The 19,279-nt window shown below is 41.6% G+C and overlaps 1 protein-coding gene across 25 annotated transcripts in view; it reads left to right on the top strand.

The window, feature by feature from the left end:
• SOX5 (SRY-box transcription factor 5) overlaps positions 1 to 19,279 on the top strand; it is a 1,100,247-nt gene that overhangs the window by 868,058 nt on the left and 212,910 nt on the right. For all 25 annotated transcript variants that reach the window (XM_089304672.1, XM_089304666.1, XM_070049491.2 and 22 more), the window contains 2 exons: positions 11,023 to 11,195; positions 17,220 to 17,288. In XM_089304672.1, the coding sequence (XP_089160798.1) occupies positions 11,023 to 11,195; positions 17,220 to 17,288 (242 nt within the window). The remainder of the gene's footprint in view (positions 1 to 11,022; positions 11,196 to 17,219; positions 17,289 to 19,279) is intronic.

The raw sequence follows: 19,279 nt of genomic DNA, 5'->3' as shown, positions 1-19,279 counted from the left end.
GGAAGACCTTTCTCTCTCTGTCTCTCTCTCACTGTCCACTCTGCCTGTCAAAAAAAAAAAAAAAAAAAAAAAAAGAATGCCCCAGAAAGAAAACAGTCAACTATGGGGCACAGTGATAAAGACCATTACTTGTCAAGTGGTTCATTTCACTCCAGTGGCGTTCACCCTTACAATGAAAGGCTCTCTGTTGTAGGCATATTTAAGCCTCAACCAAGACCTGTCTTTAAGGATATTGAAGCAAAAACCACTGCACAATTTTTTTTTTTTTTACTTGACAGGCAGAGTTAGACAGTGAGAGAGAAAGACAGAAAGAAAGGTCTCCCACACGGGCACAGCACAATTTTTTCAGAAGAAACCACAGAGGTGGGCTTCTGGCACTGCAGTCAAGGCACTACTGGGATTATAGTTACAGCTCTGCCTCTCGATTCCATCTTCCTGCCCCTGCAGACCCTGGGAGGCAATGAGTGATGGCTCAGGTAGGCCAGTCCCTGCCACTCATGTAGGAGACCTCAACTGAGTTCCCAGGCATTAAGTAGGCTTTGGTCTGACTCAGCCCTGGCTGTTGTTGGCATTTAGGGAGTGAACCCACAGATGGGAGCTTACTTTCTCTCTCTTCCTTCCCTTTTCTCTCTCTTTCTGGACCTCTGCCTCTTGATTAAAACCAGAAAATCATAAATAACTAGGAAAAGGTAAGAATGCTTACTGTATTTGCAGTGTACCTAAGGATATCAACTAATTTATTCTCAGTTATGTATTAACTGAGTATTACTATACTGATTATAGTATTCCTTACACAATTATAATTGATTCCAACTTTAGTGGAAAATATATAGCTGAATTTAATCAAAGTCTGATTACATTCTTTCTTGATGAGAAAGACCGATTCCTAGGTGTTTGGCAGTTGGGCAATTTAACAACCGTTCTTTTGATGAAATGGAATAATGCCATTTCCATTCTTGCCTTTTGATGTAAGCTCTGCCTCTTTGCCCTTGTTTAATAACAGTGCTTCTAAGAGGAGCTTGAGTTGTAATCCTAGAGTAACTTAATTATTACTCTATGTTTTCATTTCATGAAAGAAACATGTACTGCTATGTGCCTTCTTGGGTGCTAGCCTGGGAGATAGCGTAGTAGCAAATGCAGAAGACAAGAAGCCTGCCTGCTTAAAACTTGCAGTCTAGTAGAGTCTCTTTCATTACACAGGACTTTTAGAGGCAACAGTGGTTTTTAGGTGGTTTAAGTAGAATACCAGTTGAAAGCAGCAACATTTCCATTGAAAATTTCAACTTAGTAAAGTTCATTTACCCAAAGGAAATTGAATTGTCAAATAAAAGAGCTGTCTGCACCTCAATGTTTATTGCAGCTCAATTCATAATAGCTAAGACCTGGAACCAATTAAATGCCCATCACCAGAAGACTGGATAAAGAAATTATGGGACATGTACTCTACAGAATACTATACAGCAGTCAAAAAAATGAAATCCGGTCATTTGCAACAACATGGAGGAATCTGAAAAACATGATGCTGAGTGAAATAAGCCAGACCCAAAGGGACAAATAGCATATGTTCTCCCTGCTTGGTGAAAGCTAACTGAGCACCTAAAAGGAAACCTGTTGTAGTGAAATGGACACTATGAGAAACAAATGTCTTGATCAGCCCTTGTCTTGACTGTCAAGGAACAACTTACTGTTTTATTCCTTTTAGTATTTTTTTTTTGTTCTACTTAATGCCATTGGTTGAATTAACACACAGTTATTTTTAGGCGTTTAAAATTATCTGAAAAGTGATCCCTGTTAAATATAAGAGTGGGAGTAAGGGAGGGAGGAGATGTACAGTTCGGCACATGCTCACTCAGACTTACCTCTATTGGTAGAGCTGGAAACGTGCCAGGGGATTCCAATTCAGTCCCATAAGATGGCATCTATCAATGCCATATACTTGTTAAAGTGATCAGTTTAAGTTCATAATTGATCAAAAAGATAGAATTAAGTGTCAAAGGGATGACATAAATAAGACCGGTGTCTGCAAATTATTGATAGAATTAAAAAGGAGAGAATGATCCTACATGGGAAGCAGGACATACAGCAGACCCCTAGAATGGCAAATGCCCTAAACAGAACTGTGGCTTCAGAATCAGCCATTAAGGCATTCGCATTTGGCTAAAAAGCTTGTGAGAGTTTTGCAGGCATGGAAAGCCAAGACACTATGGCAAAAAAAAACCCACACCTAAATGAAAGATCTCTGTGAGTGAGATCCCAGTGGAAAGAACGGGCCTTCAAAGAAGGAGGTACCTTTCTCTTAAGGGAGGAGAGAACTTCCACTTTGACTATGGCCTTGTCTAAATAAGATCATAGTTGGCAAACTCAAGAGGCTTCCATAGCCTTGGCAGCTCATGTCAAGAGCCTCGGGTGATGACTGATGTCATAAATAAGAGTGTCAATTGTTAAATCAACAACGGGAGTCACTGTGCACCTACTCTCAATGTATGATCTCTGTCCTTAATGTGTTGTACCATGTGAATTACCGGTAAAACTACTACTCAAACAGTACTCTATACTTTGTGTGTCTGTGTGGGTGCAGCCTGTTGAAATCTTTACTTAGTATATACTACGTTGATCTTCTGTATATAAAGATAATTGAAAATGAATCTTAATGAAGAATGGGATGGGAGAGGGAGTGAGAGATGGGATGATTACGGGTGAGAGGGAGGTTATGAGTGGAAAAGCCGGTATAATTCAATAATTGTACCTTGGAAATTTATATTTATTAAATAAAAGTTGAAAAAAAAAGTAAAGTCCATTTCAAATTTTAACACCAATAGTCTAAAAAACTCTAATAATGCAATGAAAAAAAGTTCTGGCAAAGATTATTATTTTAAACAAAGTATTAAATTTCTATTGAGTTTTACAGTAGTAGATGAAAAAAAATTCTTGTAATTTTTTTGAGGGAAGAAACATGTCTAGCTTAATTTTTTAAAATTATAAGAGTTTTCCTTCTTGACTGAGTTTACTTGTTACCTTTTCTTGAATTGGATGAAAGCTCCCAATGGTTTTCTTTAATTTTCTTCGTTTGATTTCAGTCCATGTATCTACCTCATTTGAGTTGAATGAAACAATATTGGGGAAATATCAGCCTCTGTGCATTTTAATATTATTATGTCAGTGTGTTTGCGATCATCTTTAATTTAAGAAATCCTAAGAAGCATACCCTTGTGCATAGAATCATACATTAGTGACTAATCAAGGACTTTTCTCCATTTTAAGCTTATGTATTTCATTCATTCAACCAGTAGTTTTCAGATGTCTGTGATGTGCATTATTCTATAGATGCTGAGGATGCAATGTTGAATACAAATTAGTTTACTCTTACCACGGAGTCATAGTCTACTGGGAGAGAACTATAAATAAATAACTATATCAATAAAAATTCAGCTTCTAGTGCTGTGCCTTCTATGAACAGTGTAAGAACTGAGCGATGCAATAGAACGTGAGGCGTGATACTTTCTGTAGTTTCATTGTTCAGAAAAGGACCTCCGAGGACCTAGCCTTTAAGTTACCATCTGGGTGGATCAGAGTGTGTGTATTAATTTATTTATTTTCTCTTCCATTTAAAGTTACGCTCTAGGAGGACCAGCATTCTCCTGGGACTTGTATTTATAGCAGTTCCAATGCTAAGAACGGTGTGAAACACGTGGAAGGTGCTAGTGAATATGTGCTCAATGAATGAAAGAAGAGCCTGCTTGTGAATGGGATCTCTCCCTCTCTCCCTCCCTCCCTCTCCCCCTCCCTCCCTCCTTCCCTCCCTCTCGCTGCCCTGTCTCCTTCTCTCCCTCTCTCCCTCCCTCTCTCCCTCTCATATCCCTCTCCTTTCAGATAAATAAATTATGTTTTAAAAAGTCTGACATTTGAGGTACAAGCATGTGTCATATAGCAAAGTTTTGGTCAATGAGGGACTGAATGTACGGGATGGTCTGACGAGATTCTGTCACCGGTACCACTGGTGCTGTCTTAGTTTGTGAAGAACATTCCGTGATGTCCGTGCAATGATGAAATATCCCAGTAGCACTGTTTCTTAGAACCTAGCCTGGTCATTAAGTAAGCATGACTGCAGTTCTCAGTTGAGGATGATTTTGCTTCACCAAGATAAATTTGGAGATGTGTGTCTGGAGATGTTTTGGGGTTTTTTTTAACTAGTGGTTGGAGTGAGTCATGGTACCTGCATCTAGAAGATATAGGCCAGAGAGGCCCCACAAGTCAGGTCTCCAGAAAAACCATTGCCTGGCCCAGATGTCAATAGTGCCAAAGTGGAGAGTCCGTGGTCTCCAGCAGTTTTCTGAGGGAAGCAGTTGACAGGCACTGGCCCTGTGGTGGAAGCAAGTTTGCATATCAGTTAAAAAAGGAACCCAAGCATTTTGGCAAAAGAAAATTGAGGAGATAATGCCAAGGAAGAAGGCAAGGGCCGCATCATTCATGGCTTTATAGTGGTAGTAGGCATGTGGATTTATTCTGTGCACAGAATACAGCCATAGCATAGTTTTATACAGGATGTGGCGTGATTTGATTTACCTTTCTAAGCAGGTCACTCTGACCATATTTTTGGAGAGTGGATTTTAGTAGAGGAAGAGATGAAAGCAGACAAATTGGTTAGATGACTGTTGTAGTCAGGGACTGTTGTGACGCTGGCCTGGATTAAGGAGTACTAGTGGAAGTAAAGATGCATAGATTGATGTGTAATAGGTCAGTATGGTTTCTAGTGAACCACATATGAGATGAGACAAACAAAAAAATGGAGAGCACTGGGTTTTAGGGGAGCAATATATAGACGGAGAGAGCTGTTACTGAGATGGCGAGGACTCACGCTGGTGGTCTTCCCTGGTGACTTCTGTCATGTTATTTTAAGGGTTGTCTCACTTGCACTACTTCTGTGGAACCTGCAGAACTAAAAATGACTGCTGTGCGTGTAATTATTAGGTAAGAGAAAGAACTGAAACGATATGTGTGCCTCTTGAGTCATTTGTCAGCCTACAGGGATTGCAGTAGCTCCAGAATATATTGAGAAACACACAAGGATGCAAATAATTGAACATACAAAGAAATTACTTTGAGCCACAGACACACACAGGATAGTGAACTTGCACTCCCTCGTCAGATAGAACCATTCGCATGCATGCATCCCTGTAACTCTGTAGTGTTGCACACTTGTAGACTCTAAGAAATCTGCATAAACTGTAGTTCCTCTTTTTATTTGCAAAACTTGTGGCATTTTTCCAAGGATCTGGTTCATATACTTGTTGCCTTTAAAAAATCCAAGTTGCTTTGTGGCTCATACTACTTTCTCAGTGTTCACAGACCACTTAGTGAGACATCTCCATCCCCTTGGAGATCATTACAAAGAACATGATAATTTAGAAATGAAGCCACAGGCCTTGCTCTTTGATCTTAGTTTGGTACTTACATAAAAATGGAGAATATTTCTTTGAAAAAGCGAAAGTCCCTTGATACAACTCTATTGAGACAAAACTAAAATCTCTCTGCAGCTCTTACAAAATAAAACACATCTTCTCTTCTCTTGGCTATATGACAAGCCTAAACACAGTGGCTTAAAGGGAAGAGGCCCTATTCTTTTTTTTTTTTTTTTGAAGATTTTATTTATTTATATGACAGGCAGAGTTACAGACAGAGAGAGACAGAGAGAAAGGTAGGTCTTCCTTCCGTTGGTTCACTCCCCAAGTGGCCGCAAAGGCCGGAGCTGCGCCACTCTTACGCCAGGAGCCAGGGGCTTCCTCCTGGTCTCCCATGTGGGTGCAGGGCCCAGCACTTGGGCCATCCTCCACTGCATTCCCAGGCCATAGCAGAGAGCTGGACTGGAAGAGTAGCAACCGAGACTAGAACCGATGCCCATATGGGACGCTGGCGCCGCAGGCGGAGGATTAACCTAGTGTGCCACGGTGCCGGGCCTGGAGTCCCTATTCTTTATGTCATTTAAATGATGTTAGGTGATTCACTATACGTCAGGGATATGGTGTTTATCATTACATATAGTAAGTAATGTTGATATAGAAGGGGGTAATTTACAGTTGCCGTTGTCACAACTCTCTCTTCTGACTTGGGATGAAAAAAATAATGCAACAGAGATAGTAGCAGCTATGGAAGATACCTGCACTGTATGTTTTCCCAAAGAAGGGAACAACTGTCTTTGGTAGAAACCAGGAAAAGAGTTACAAAGACTCCGACTAGAATGTGGTGAATGGATAGTTTAGGGAAGGTATGGCCACGTCGGGCCTCTCGTGGGGGATGTTATTGGGGCAGCTCAAGATGCGAGGGTGATGTCGAAATTTCATTGTGGCTGGCATTTAGGATGCTCAGAGGAACTGGGAAGGTTAGATAGAACTTTGAAGAACCTCACTTATTTTTTTATTCTGAAGCCAGTGTGGAGCAAGTAGAGCTATTTAAACAGGGTGAATGACACAACTCGATTTGTTCTCTAGGAAGATAATTTTGCTACCAGTTTAGAGGATAGATTTGTAGGAGTAGGAATTAATGATGGGACTTACTATTTAAAGCTTGCACCAAAAATTCAAGAAAAATGTGATGAATACTAGTGGAGATGGGTAAAGGAGGCTCCAATGAGAATTCTCCGTGGGTACTGTACAGTAATATTTGTGTTACGTGATTATTTGTGTCAAAGATAACATGGGTTGAATCTTGGGGCTTCTTCTTCCCTCAAACCTCCTGTGTTGACACTTTAATACCTAGAACCTCAAAATGTGAATGTATTTTGAGGTAGATTTTTTACAGAGGAATTAAAATGAGATCATTTTGGTGGGTTTTCATCCAAAATAACACGAGTTTTCATATAAGGATAGCAGATTTGTACACAAACATGTACACTGGGAGACGATGTGAAGACACACATAGAAGACTTTGAGAAACCAATGAGAAAGACCCAAAACAGAGCCTTCCCTTGTGGTTCTCAGAAGGAGCAGCCCCACTGCTGCTTTGTCTTGGACTTGTAGCCTCCAAACTATGAGATAATAAATCTCTGTCGTTAAAACCCCTAGTCTTTGGTACTTTGTAACAGCAACCCAGAAAACCAGTATACAATTATGTGGGAGATGCTTAAATCTACATTAACAAGGATGTAGTACACAAGAAAATAATACTGGTTACCTTTGAGGGGTCAATAATGGGAGGAGATCATATGCTATGTGCTTAACATAATTATTAACCATAATATTGAAAATAGTTCTGATTTATTAAAATTGAAGAAAACAAATTTTTTGGCGGGCAATTGCTATGACTTGTTAGTATAATGGGCAGAGGAATGGGTAGTTGAGAAGAGGATCAAGAAGGATTTAATATTTCTAGCTTTTGACATTGACTGGCAGACAATCCTTTAAAAACTAAAGGAAAGGATGTGTTTCAGTTCATTTGTGTTAAGTTGTAAGACTTAGGAAAATACTCAAAATTACCCATTCTCCATCTTGTAGTCGGTTCCTAAACTTTGGGACAAGCTTAGAGTTGGTACATGGCTTATTGTTTCATCACCTCTGAGACAGTAAAAATTTTTAAACTCAAAAAGGTTAAAATATACAGAAGGTGCATCTTAGGGACTATTCACTGAGGTTTAAACATGGTAGTTAAAGGCTAAGAATGGGACTGGGAAGAATATGAGCATTCATGAGTGGAAAAGAGGAAGAGCCAGTCAAAAAGATGAAGACGAAAAGGTTTGGTAGGCAGATAATTGAATCAGAATGGAGCTGTCCAGGACAGGCATTATGCTACCCACGTCACATATGGGAGTGCTGGTTCTAGCCTAGCTCCTCGGCTCTGAACAAAGATGCCTGCTAATGCATGTGGGAAACAGCCTGTAACAGCTCATAGGCCTTAGTTCCTTCCACTTCCATGGGAGATCTAGATGGAGCACCTCCTGGTTTTAGCCTGCCTGGCTCTGGCTGTTTCTGTCATCTGGGGAATGAACCAGTAAATAAATACTAAGAAAAATGGAGTGATGTCCAGTAAGTCATTTATGTAAGAGGACTTAAGATACAGGGAAGTATAAATTAAATACGGGGGTAAGTGTTCAAGTGTTTGGCTTAGTGGTTGATACTGCTTGGAAGGCTTGCATCCCATATCTGATTGCCTGGGTTCAAATCCCAGTTTTGTTCCTTATTCTAGCTTCCTGCTGGTGCACACCCTGGGGGGGGGGGGCAGCTGGTGATGAACCAAGTACTTGGACCTCTGCAACCTACATGGGAGAACTGGATTGAATTCTTGGCTCCCAGCTTTGGCCCAGCCCAACCCCAGTTGTTGCTGGCATTAGGGAAATGGAGGAATGAACCAGTGGATGGTGAACTCTCTCTCTCTCTGGCTATCAGAGTTAATTAATTTTAAGATTTACACATGAGGAGCCAGCACCATGGCTCACTTGGCTAATCCTCCACCTGCAGCGCTGGCACCCCAGGTTCTAGTCCCAGTTGGAGCACCGGATTCTGTCCCGGTTGCTCCTCTTCCAGTCCAGTTCTCTGCTGTGACCCAGGAAGGCAGTGGAGGATGGCCCAAGTGCTTGGGACCCTGCACCCACATGGGAGACCAGGAGGAAGCACCTGGCTCCTGGCTTCGGATCGGCGCAGCGCTGGCCGTAGCGGCCATTTGGGGAGTGAACCAACGGAAGGAAGACCTTTTTCTCTGTCTCTCACTCTCACTGTCTGTAACTCTGCCTGTCAAATAAATAAATAATTTTAAAAAAAGATTTAAACATGAAGTATAAAATTTACAATTTTGTTTTAAATTTGAAACATATATATGTAACTAAGTAAAGAGAATTTTGTTAATCTATTTTACACTGAATGCCAAAATGAAATTTGTTGGTAATCACTACTAAGTAAAATATTTCTTCATCTACTGATGTCATATCAGTTATTAAAATGGATAATCCCACTGTAACCTATAAGTTATGTTTCTACATATTGAAATGAAACTTTCTAAATAAGCAAATAATAATAGTAATAATATTCATTGTATAAAAATTGCTGAATACAAAAGTCTGAATAAAAATTTTAAGTCATTTTTAATATCACTACCTAGAAATATATACTATTAGTATGCAAATAAACCTGATTTGGGCCATTTTTTCCCTACAGGGTTAAACATGTGCTTCCATTGGGGCATTTATATGAATGTTGAGTTTCTGTCCAACATTGCCACTTACCTTTATATCATGAATATGATCCTGTTTCATTAAAAGTTCTTCAAAAAAATTTTGCATGAATGCAAAATACTCTACCATATGGATGTTCCATAATTATTTGATTATTCTCATTTGACATTTAGATTGTTTCTAGTATTTCATTTTAAACACTTATTAATATTTATATACATTTCTTTTAGTTTTCTTGGGCTGGATTTCTACAAGTAGGGTTAGCTCTTGAAGCTTATGAGCATTCCAAGACGTGGTGTGCGTTACTATTTCTAGTGTGTATTCCTTGAAATGTGGCAGCAATTCTCTACTAACAACGTAGGAAGATACTAATCTTGCTATTGTGAAAAATTTCATTAATAAAATTGTTCAGGATATATTTAGGTTATTTAATATTACAATACAATAAGCACACAGTTACTATTCCTAAATATTGTTCTATTTTGATGGAACCCAAGAAACTGAGGTATAATAAAGTATTATGATCAATTAATTGAGTACCTACCCTTAATAATGCCAAATATTGATAATAAGAGGACAAAAAAGGATTTTTGGCCTTATATTCATACAGAATTTTCTGGATTTTTTTCCTCTATCCCATATGTAAAATACATTAAAAACTTTATTTGTGCTCAAAGTAGGCACATGAAAGTTATGAACCACTTACTAAATATACTTACTAAATAACTACAGCTACTACTTACTAATAAAGCACATAAATTCAGCATAAATTGGTAGGAGGAGTGCATTGGGGGTGGGCAAGGGTGACTGAGGTATAACAAATCTTTCTATCTAATTACATTTACAGGTGGCAAATGCATTATTAAAATAGTGCTTAGTGTCTTATGTTTGAAGTGAAAATTGTAATTAAAGAGTGTGTTCTCTCCTACTGCTAGCGCTTTACCATACGGGTCTTGTCATACGGGTCTTGTCTCTTTGTGAGTTTTAAAAGAACAATGAAAAGTGATACTGTTTCTGTTTCAGTGAACAGCACACATTTTGGTGTATCAAATAAGCGTTTAACCTGTCTAAGGAGATTCATTGGCATGTTTTAAACATCTCAAGTGTACTGTTTTATTTTTCTAAAGGACTACTGTGACAGCTTCTTCAGATCTTAGATTTATGTGTAACCTTAGGCAGTCACAATGTGATGTTAGTTTGCTAACCACATTCCATTACAAACATTTCATAATAGCCAATTGTGTTCTCAAATTGAGTATTTCCTCTCTTAACTCTTTTCTAATTTTGAAGATAGCCTCTGAGTGGCATAAAGAAAAATAGACTAACACTTGATAGGCTAATTAGATTTTTTTCCCTATTTAAACTAAGATTTCTGATTCCTGAATCTTCTAGATTATTTTTCAGTGGCAGAGGAATCATTTCACCGGTGATAATACCTTGATGCCTTAATAATTATGACTATTAATTTTTCATCTCTGTCTTACCTCTATAATTAAATGAAAAACTATAGTCCAAGAACTGTGTTTTAGATATCTTATTTATTTGTGGCAGGCGGCAGCATAGACCACTAAAACCCGTAGATGTTCAGCCAATAATTTTTGAATTACTTTGTACAATAAAATCTAAAAGCTACAAATTATTACTTATTATGAATTAAAAGATATTCAAAATGATTGTTCATTCTAGTATAAGTAATTACGATCACTTTTTACTGTTAAGTGAAAAATCTAAATGAAGGTGGGTGTGTTTTCCTGTATGACTAGAAGCTTATATGAGACTAGTTCTCTGGATGACAGAGCCGTTGTCTTTGAAATGTCGCTCTCTTCTTACTCCTCTTGTCTGTTCTGTTGCCATGTTATTTTCAGGGACTCCCGAAAGCCTCGCTGAGAAAGAGCGGCAGCTCATGGGGATGATCAACCAGCTGACCAGCCTGCGAGAGCAGCTATTGGCTGCTCACGATGAGCAGAAGAAACTGGCGGCATCTCAGATCGAGAAACAGCGCCAGCAAATGGAGTTGGCCAAGCAGCAGCAGGAACAGGTGAGTGGGAACCAGAGAGCCAATCACATTCCTCAGGCATTGTTTTGCCTGCTATGTGTAGGTCACCATCCTGGGATGCAGAGATGAATCCCATTCCCTCCCTCCTCCCTCACTTGGACAAATAAAAAGGCAGAAAACAAAGCAAACAACAAAACACCCAGAACTTAGGAAGCTGACTAACTCCTTTGGTGTTAACTACAGAAATGCAGCTGGCTCGTTGTCTCCCTAATCAGAAAATCTGAAATCTAAAATATTACAAAATCTGAAATGACGTGAATGCCAATGTGATGCCGTGAGTGAGATGTCCCACACTTGACCTCTTTGAACAAGTCACAGTTAAAATGCAGACACACTGAAAACATTGTGTGACATTACAGGTGCATATGAAATATAAATGCATTTTGTGGTCAGACTTTGGCCCCATCCCCAAGGTATCTCGTTATGTATGTGTAAGTATTCTAAAATCTGAAAAACTCTAAAATCACATCACTTCTCATGTCAAGCACCGGAGATAAGGGAAACCCCATAGTGATACTCAAGGCTAATGCTGGTGGCCATGAAAAAAAGTACTGAAAAAGAAACCTGGAAAGTCAAGGCACCATTTTCATGGAGGACTATTTTGAGAACATTTATCGGACGAGTGACATTTGAAACATGATTTGACAAGTAGTCAGGATTCAAGAAGTGAGTGAACGTTCCATTTAAGGGGCAGGAAATTTAACGAGGAGCTTTTTAAAAGAGTGAGAATGTGAATTAGGCAAGGGAAAAACTAGGGGCAGAAGAGAAAGGAATGAACAAGGAGAAGAGTTCTTGTGGTAGAAGATCTGAGAGACACAGACGGAGGCACAGAGGTGAGCCTGGGGAACAGGGAGAGTGAGAATGAATGCCATCGCCCAAGATGGGCAAAGGCCGGGAGGAGGGCAGATTTGGAGAAGGTGGCTTTACCATACTGTAGTGGCGGTATTGTCAGATTGAAAATTGGAGGTGTGTCAGAGACAGATACAAGTACCCATCAACACTTCAGAAGAAAGAGCTTAGCTAAATTTCTTTTCTTTTTTTTTTTTTTTCCGACAGGTAGAGTGGACAGTGAGAGAGAGAGAGAGACAGAGAGAAAGGTCTTCCTTTGCCGATGGTTCACCCTCCATTGGCCCCGCGGCCAACCGGGACAGAATCCGGCGCCACGACCGGGACTAGAACCCGGTGTGCCGGTGCCACAGGCAGAGGATTAGCCTATTGAGCCACGGCGCCAGCCAGCTTAGCTACATTTCTTAGAACCTGTCTACATAGAGATGGTAGTTTAAAACTACCAAATAAAGTAAAATCCATTCGTGCATTCAACAAATGGGAATCTCCTGCTTCTTATATGCCAGGCGCAGTGCTGGCAGCTGAGACCGTCTCAATTAACCAGCAAGACAAAGCCTCTAATTCTTAGTGGAAAGACAGAAATGATGAGCAATGAACGGACACAGTAACAAAATATTATCAGATAGTGATAAGTTAGTCTGAAGAAATGTAAGTAAAGAGTAATAGAAAGGCACTTCAAAAAGTTGATGGAAAATGAAGTTAAAATGTAAGTTTGTGTTCTTGGGGAAAATGTTGAGATCCGTGCATGCAAGGGCTTTTTCCAAAACTTCATGCAAGTTGGGCATTGTGAAAACTGTGTAGGCACAGACTGCACCGCTGCACACTTGTCTTTTAGTTGCAGTTTTGTGTGAACTATTTGAAGTCCCCCATCCAATAAATATCGAGTGGCATGACAAGGCAGTACTTCTTCGATTGGGTGGATTGATAAATCCTTCCACGGCTGTGACAGCTGACCTCAGATCTAAATGACATACAGGCAGCCATCTTCATATCTGAAGCCAGAGTATTTTATGCAGAGGAATGACAGGTTTATAGGGCTCCAATGACAGCAGTGATACCACAAGAAAGTGTAAAGGAACTGAGGGGAGGTCCTTGAGAGATACCAGTGTACAGCTGGCAGAGAGGGGAGAATGAACACATTCAGAGGTAGTTATCTGCAGAAGGAGGACCAGGAGTGCACGGCCATCGGAAAAGATGGCAATTTTAAGAGGTAATAGGAACAACAGAAAAGCAGTTGTTCTAACATCAGATTAATTCCTAAGTCTGTCCTTTCAGTGTTCATTGGTGGCCTTTAGCAAGGCAGCGTCTATGGAAGTGTAGTAGCAGAAATCCATTATTGACAGCAGATGGTTATGCAATAAGACAGTGGAGGTGGTGCTCGTGTCTTCTTCCTTAAAGAAGCTGGTAGTAAGGAGAAGGTAAGACGGAGCGTGTCCTGTGGTCAGCTCACTGCCTCTTTTCCGTGGCCAGGTCCTTTTACCACATGTTCTACTCTCTGTCCCCAGTGGGAGCGTCCTTACAAGTTAAGTATTTGTGTGCCTGCCTATCGCTGAAAACCTTCCAGGCAGCTTTCGAGAGATAAACTAGCAGGGTCGAAAGAGGTGAAGAAATATTTAGATTGCACTTGAGGAGCCTCCGATATTCTCATTTCACTGTTCTTCCCCGGGTGGTTCCTCTTTGCTTGAAAGATGATCTTTTTGTTTTTAAAGAATTGCCTCGTCAGGCTCCTTAAAGATAATTTTGCCTGTTATTGGATACATCTCATATTCCTCTTGCTTTACCCCTCTTGATAAGGGAGCTCACAATGCCTACCTGTGACAATGTCAGCGGACACCATGTTTTTCTGTCCCTGACACACCAGGCCTTTAGACATCTGAATTCTAGCGAATCCTAGGAGCCTCTGAGGGAAGGGTGCTGTGGAGAACCCTGCTTAGTTTGTCTTGAGAAACCTAAGCGATCACTAATGGAGAAGATGTTTGTCTTCTTCCTCTTTCACGTTCCGACGCATCCCTGACGACCAGCAAAGAACTCTAGAATGCTTTATTGTCTCAAGGCCTCTGACATTCTCCTTGGAACCTTAGAAACCTCTTTGTTCTTCCTGACTTTCTCTCCTTTGCTGGAGAGATGCCCCCACAATGCTGCCTCCACAGCCTGAAAGAAGAGCCCTCCGGAGACCACAGGTCAGGTTGCTGGAACCCACCCTGCTCTCCTCGCCCATCTACCGTACAGAGCTGGCACACTTCATCTCCACGTTGTGGTCACAGGTCTTTTCAGGATGGGCACTGAATGTTTATTCCTAAAATTCAGGTCAGGTTTACCTTCTCTTGAGAACTTCTTTTTGACCTTTTTCCCAGCACCCCCTCCTCAGTGTGGGAAGTCCCTACTCTGTAACTCTCCAGCCCTTACAAATGTGCATAGGCCTGTCTATCTGCCAAGTCTAGCTCCATTCCACTTTCATCTGTTCAACAAGTATCTATTGAGCACCACTTAGTACTAGATCCTATTCTAGTTACTGGGAGTTTAGCAAGGAATGAAACAAACCAAAAAACAAGCAAACAAAAAATCCCTCATGTATCGAATTCTAGTTGATAGAGACTGACACTAAGTAAACCAATAAACTTTAGAATATGTTGGTCAGTGTGAGGGTGAAAACTAAAGCAAGGAATTGGGGATGTGGGTGACAGGTAGAGAGCTATTCTCTTTAAAAATGGATATTCAGGGGCCGGCGCCAAGGCTCACTTGGTTAATCCTCCACCTGTGGTGCTGATATCCCATTTGGGTGCTGGGTTCTAGTCCCAGTTACTCCTCTTCCAATCCAGCTCTCTGCTGTGGCCCAGGAAGGCAGTGGATGATGGCCCAAGTGCTTGGGCCCCTGCCCCTGCATGGGAGACCAGGAAGAGCACCTGGCTCCTGGCTTCGGATCAGCGCAGTGCTGGCTGTAGCGACCATTTGGGGAGTGATCCAACGGAAGGAAGACCTTTCTCTCTGTCCTCTCTGTCTCTCTCTCTCTCTGTCTACCTGTCAAATAAATAAAAGAAAAAAAAAAGAAAATGGGTACTCGGAAAAGATGTCACTGTTTACATAATGGTTGAGCAGACTTGCAGAAAGCAAGAGAGTAAGTTATTGACTTTCAAGCCAAAAAGTATTTCCGATGGAGGAGGAAGCAAGTGCAAAGGCCCAGAGGCAGGGATGCAGGCTCGTCCTTGGGGGATTCAAGAGACAGGAGAGCTGTGAGGCAAGAGTGGAGTAGCAAGAAGCGATCAGAGAGGTAGTGGGGAACCAGTCACATTAGCCTGCAGGTATCGTGTGGACACTGGTTTTGACTGTGTGAGACAGAAGGGCATAAGTGATAAGTAACTTGGCACAAGTTGTATCTTGATAGGTTCTCTTCGACTGCTGGTTTATAATAGATGGTAGGGAGCAAAGGTAGAAGCTGAACGAACAAATATGAAGTTCTTAAAACAATCTTTGTGTCACACAGATTAAGGCATATACTTGGTATATTTGGTAATGAAAATGATAGTGATTATAACTAGGATCAGAATCAGATCTAGAGCTAATTTATCAAAAGGCCTTAAGTCTCATGAAGTTAGTATGTGCATCCTCAGGAGGTTTTCTGCTTTCTGTCATATAGTGGAGTGTTTAAAAATTCCTTCTCACCTATTCATTCTTGCATTCTTATCAAATATTCTTTCAGTGTTCCATTTATACCAGTTTTGATGGAATAGAGAGCAAAATATGCAATCTTCTCACCTTCACTGAATTTATGGACTTGTTCTTAAGAGACAGGAACATGATCACTGAACATAAAATAAACAGCAATTAAAAAGTCATAGCTTGAAACACAGCATTAAGGAAATGAAGAGGGAGTGATGAGTGCAAACATCCAGGGGGTGATTGTGCAGGAGCTTGATAACACTTCAAATGAGCACACAGAGGGCCAGGTCTTGAGTTAGTTTTGGACCCGTTGAGTTTGAGGTACCTAAGTAAAACTTTGCAAGAAGGAGTCTTTAGCTTAAAGCAAGGTCTGCTTTAGAGAAACAAATTGAGCAGCCCTTGATATATGGAATTACAACACCGGGGAGCAACAGGTGATGGAGAAGGCATAGAGAGGGGAACCAAGAGAAAACTCTGGTGTCATCGCAGCCAAGAGAAAGCTTCTGGGGGTTGAATTCTGATGAGAGGTCCAAAGGCGAAGACTGAAACACTTTGGAATTAGAGAAACGAACGGGCTAGGTGGGCTGTGGAAGAATCACTTTAGTTAGGGAAGTGGGAACAGAAACCGGAATGTGTTGAGATATCAGCAGCCATGAAGGATTTTGTGTGGAGCAAGGTCGAAAATAAGATCAGCATTAGCTATAACAAAACACAACAATACTAAACCTTTACTGAGAAATACGGAATCTCACCATCCTTTGTGCGCTTGTGAGTGCTCCAGTGATGCAGCAGTCTTCGAGTGAGGGCTACAGTGTCACAGGCGGTGCCTTCTTAATGTATCTCCAGGATGAGGGACTTCGGAACCCCAACACTTCTCACTTAGGTAGATTAGTCGTATTTTCTTAGGCTTTATTTGTTTTAGGCCAAAAGCTACATGGCTGTTTCTGAAGACTGATGTTTTATCCCACTTAAGGATGATTTGCTGATAATTTAGGGACACAGACTTATCCACTTCTGTCATCTTAAACAGTGTCCAATAAGAGTTAGAGAAACAGGCTGGCGCCGCGGCTCACTAGGCTAATCCTCCGCCTTGCGGCGCCGGCACACCGGGTTCTAGTCCCGGTCGGGGCGCCGGATTCTGTCCCGGTTGCCCCTCTTCCAGGCCAGCTCTCTGCTGTGGCCTGGGAGTGCAGTGGAGGATGGCCCAAGTGCTTGGGCCCTGCACCCCATGGGAGACCAGGAAAAGCACCTGGCTCCTGGCTCCTGCCATCGGATCAGCGCGGTGCGCCGGCCGCAGCGCACCGGCCGTGGTGGCCATTGGAGGGTGAACCAATGGCAAAGGAAGACCTTTCTCTCTGTCTCTCTCTCACTGTCCACTCTGCCTGTCCAAAAAAAAAAAAAAAAGAGAGAGAGAGAAACAGAACATTAGAAATTCCCCCCACCCCACCCCCTGCCCAGGACTGCAATATGCCTTTAAATTTTTCATATGCAATTTCTCCACAGATTGCAAGACAGCAACAACAGCTTCTGCAGCAACAACACAAAATCAATCTGCTTCAGCAACAGATCCAGGTCAGAAATCATCATTTCAATGTCTTGCAACTTAAAAAAAGTGCATTTTGTTTCTTATTCTAATTTGACCTAACTGAAGTGCCCTTCAATGTAAAAATCACCTTCAGCCTGATTCGTGTTGTGTTGCCTTGTGGGCCATATGGATGTTGCAAAGGAGAGCTGTCTTGTCCCAGGCCCTGTTGCCTTGGGGAGCTTCGATCTAGGCAAACTAACAGTGATTTTCATCTTGTGCTGAGGAAAGATTATTATAGAGAGAAGTTTTATTTTTTCTATGATGTTTACCATGTGCCTGTGAGTGCTCTTAATCAGGTAGGTGCAAGGCACCAAAGTAGGAAAATACAGCCACTTTCCAGTTGGATAAACAGTGCCAAAGAGACCTATGCTATTGTATGTTCAAGAGCCACGTGCTTATGTGGCAACGTGGATCCTGGGGAAAGTGGTGCTTTGCTGTTCAAGACTACGTAGACCCGTGGTATTTATTGCCCTGGGAAACCAAGTCTGGAGGCTCTGTGGCCACCATACTCTTCTTAGATGGAGATGATAAGGAGAATCAGTTAAAGAAGGAAGGAAGCAGGTGTCTTGGTAAGAAGAGGAACAACCCAGTTGTCAGGGCTGTCCTGTTTGCATCATTGGCCAGCAGCATGAACTGTGAACAATTCTTGGCTTTTCTTACTGAAGATCCCCTTTCTGAAATGCACTTGATTCATTAGAAATTTTATGAGGATCAAAGGAAATAGTGGGTGAACAGCCTTAGCATAGTGCCAAGGCACATAGTAAGTGCTCAGTACATGCTTGCATTGATTATCCAGGAATCTAATTCATGGAATAACAGATACAATCTTAGGTTGTGTCATCCAATTGGGGGTAACTTATAGTTGAATTTCCCCCACTTAAGTAGGTGTTCATGATTTTCCTGAAGTTAAATCTAAGAATGGAATGTATTTTATGAAGTACAAATATCATATGTGACAGAAGCAAGTAGCCCAGAATTATTTAATTCTTGTATCAGGCATGTTTTCTGTGATTGCTGACAAAGTTTCTCCTATTTTATCTCACTGGGCCAGGTACCCTGAGCTGCTTTACTCGGGATGGTGCATCACTACCAGTGTTTGTTTTTTGTTTTGTTCTCCCTGGGGTTTTAATGAGCTGATGGCAGCAGCAGTGGACAGTAGCACATCACTGAGATACTCTAACCAGGGCCTTTGCCTTCCCTAACTATAATTATGAGCAGCATAGTTCTTTTTCCTTTATTTGTTTTATAAGTGTTTTTGAGAGAGAGCTCCCATCCATTGGTTAGCACCCTAGATGCCCTTCACAGCTGGGGCTGGGCTCAAGCCCAAACTGGGAGCCAGAATCCCAGGCCAGGTCTCCCTTCTGGGTGGAAAGCCCTCAGTTACTTAAATCATCACTACTGCTTCCCAGGCCAGCACTAGCAGGGAGCTGGAGTTGGGAACTGGAGGTAGGCACGAACCCAGGCACTCTGATATGGGATGCAGGTGTGTTCATCAGTAGGCCAAATGCCTGCCCTGTTGCTCTCGCTCTCATGCTCTCTCTCACACTCTTCTCCCTCCATCCCTTTTAAGATTTATCTATTTGCTTGAAAGGCAGTGTGACGAGGTTGGCGGGGGAGGAGAGAGATCTTTGAACCACTGGTTCACTCCCCACAAATGCCTGCAACAGCCAGGGCTAGGCCAGGCTACAGCCAGGAGCCAAGGTCTCCCCACGTGGATCTCAAGAACCCACGCCATTGGGTCATCATCTGCTGCCTCCCAGAAGTGTTAATAGGAAGTTGGATTGCAAGCACGTAGTAGCCAAGGCTTGAACCAGGCACTCTGCTGTGGGCTGGAGGTATTGCAAGCAGCAGTATAACCTCCAAGCAGCATTTACCCAGTGTGTTATTATCTATCCGCACGTGGAGTGTGATTATTCAATTCACTGCTGTAAAACCCTTCTTTGGACTTCACATTGTTCAGAATACACTGATTTTGAAT

The sequence above is a fragment of the Oryctolagus cuniculus genome, chromosome 9 (assembly GCF_051225735.1).
Source record: "Oryctolagus cuniculus isolate XC-2025 breed Fujian yellow rabbit chromosome 9, ASM5122573v1, whole genome shotgun sequence".
In the NCBI taxonomy this organism is placed as follows: domain Eukaryota; kingdom Metazoa; phylum Chordata; class Mammalia; order Lagomorpha; family Leporidae; genus Oryctolagus; species Oryctolagus cuniculus.
Note: the sequence above shows the minus strand (reverse complement) of the source record. Positions and strands in the feature narration are given on the sequence as shown.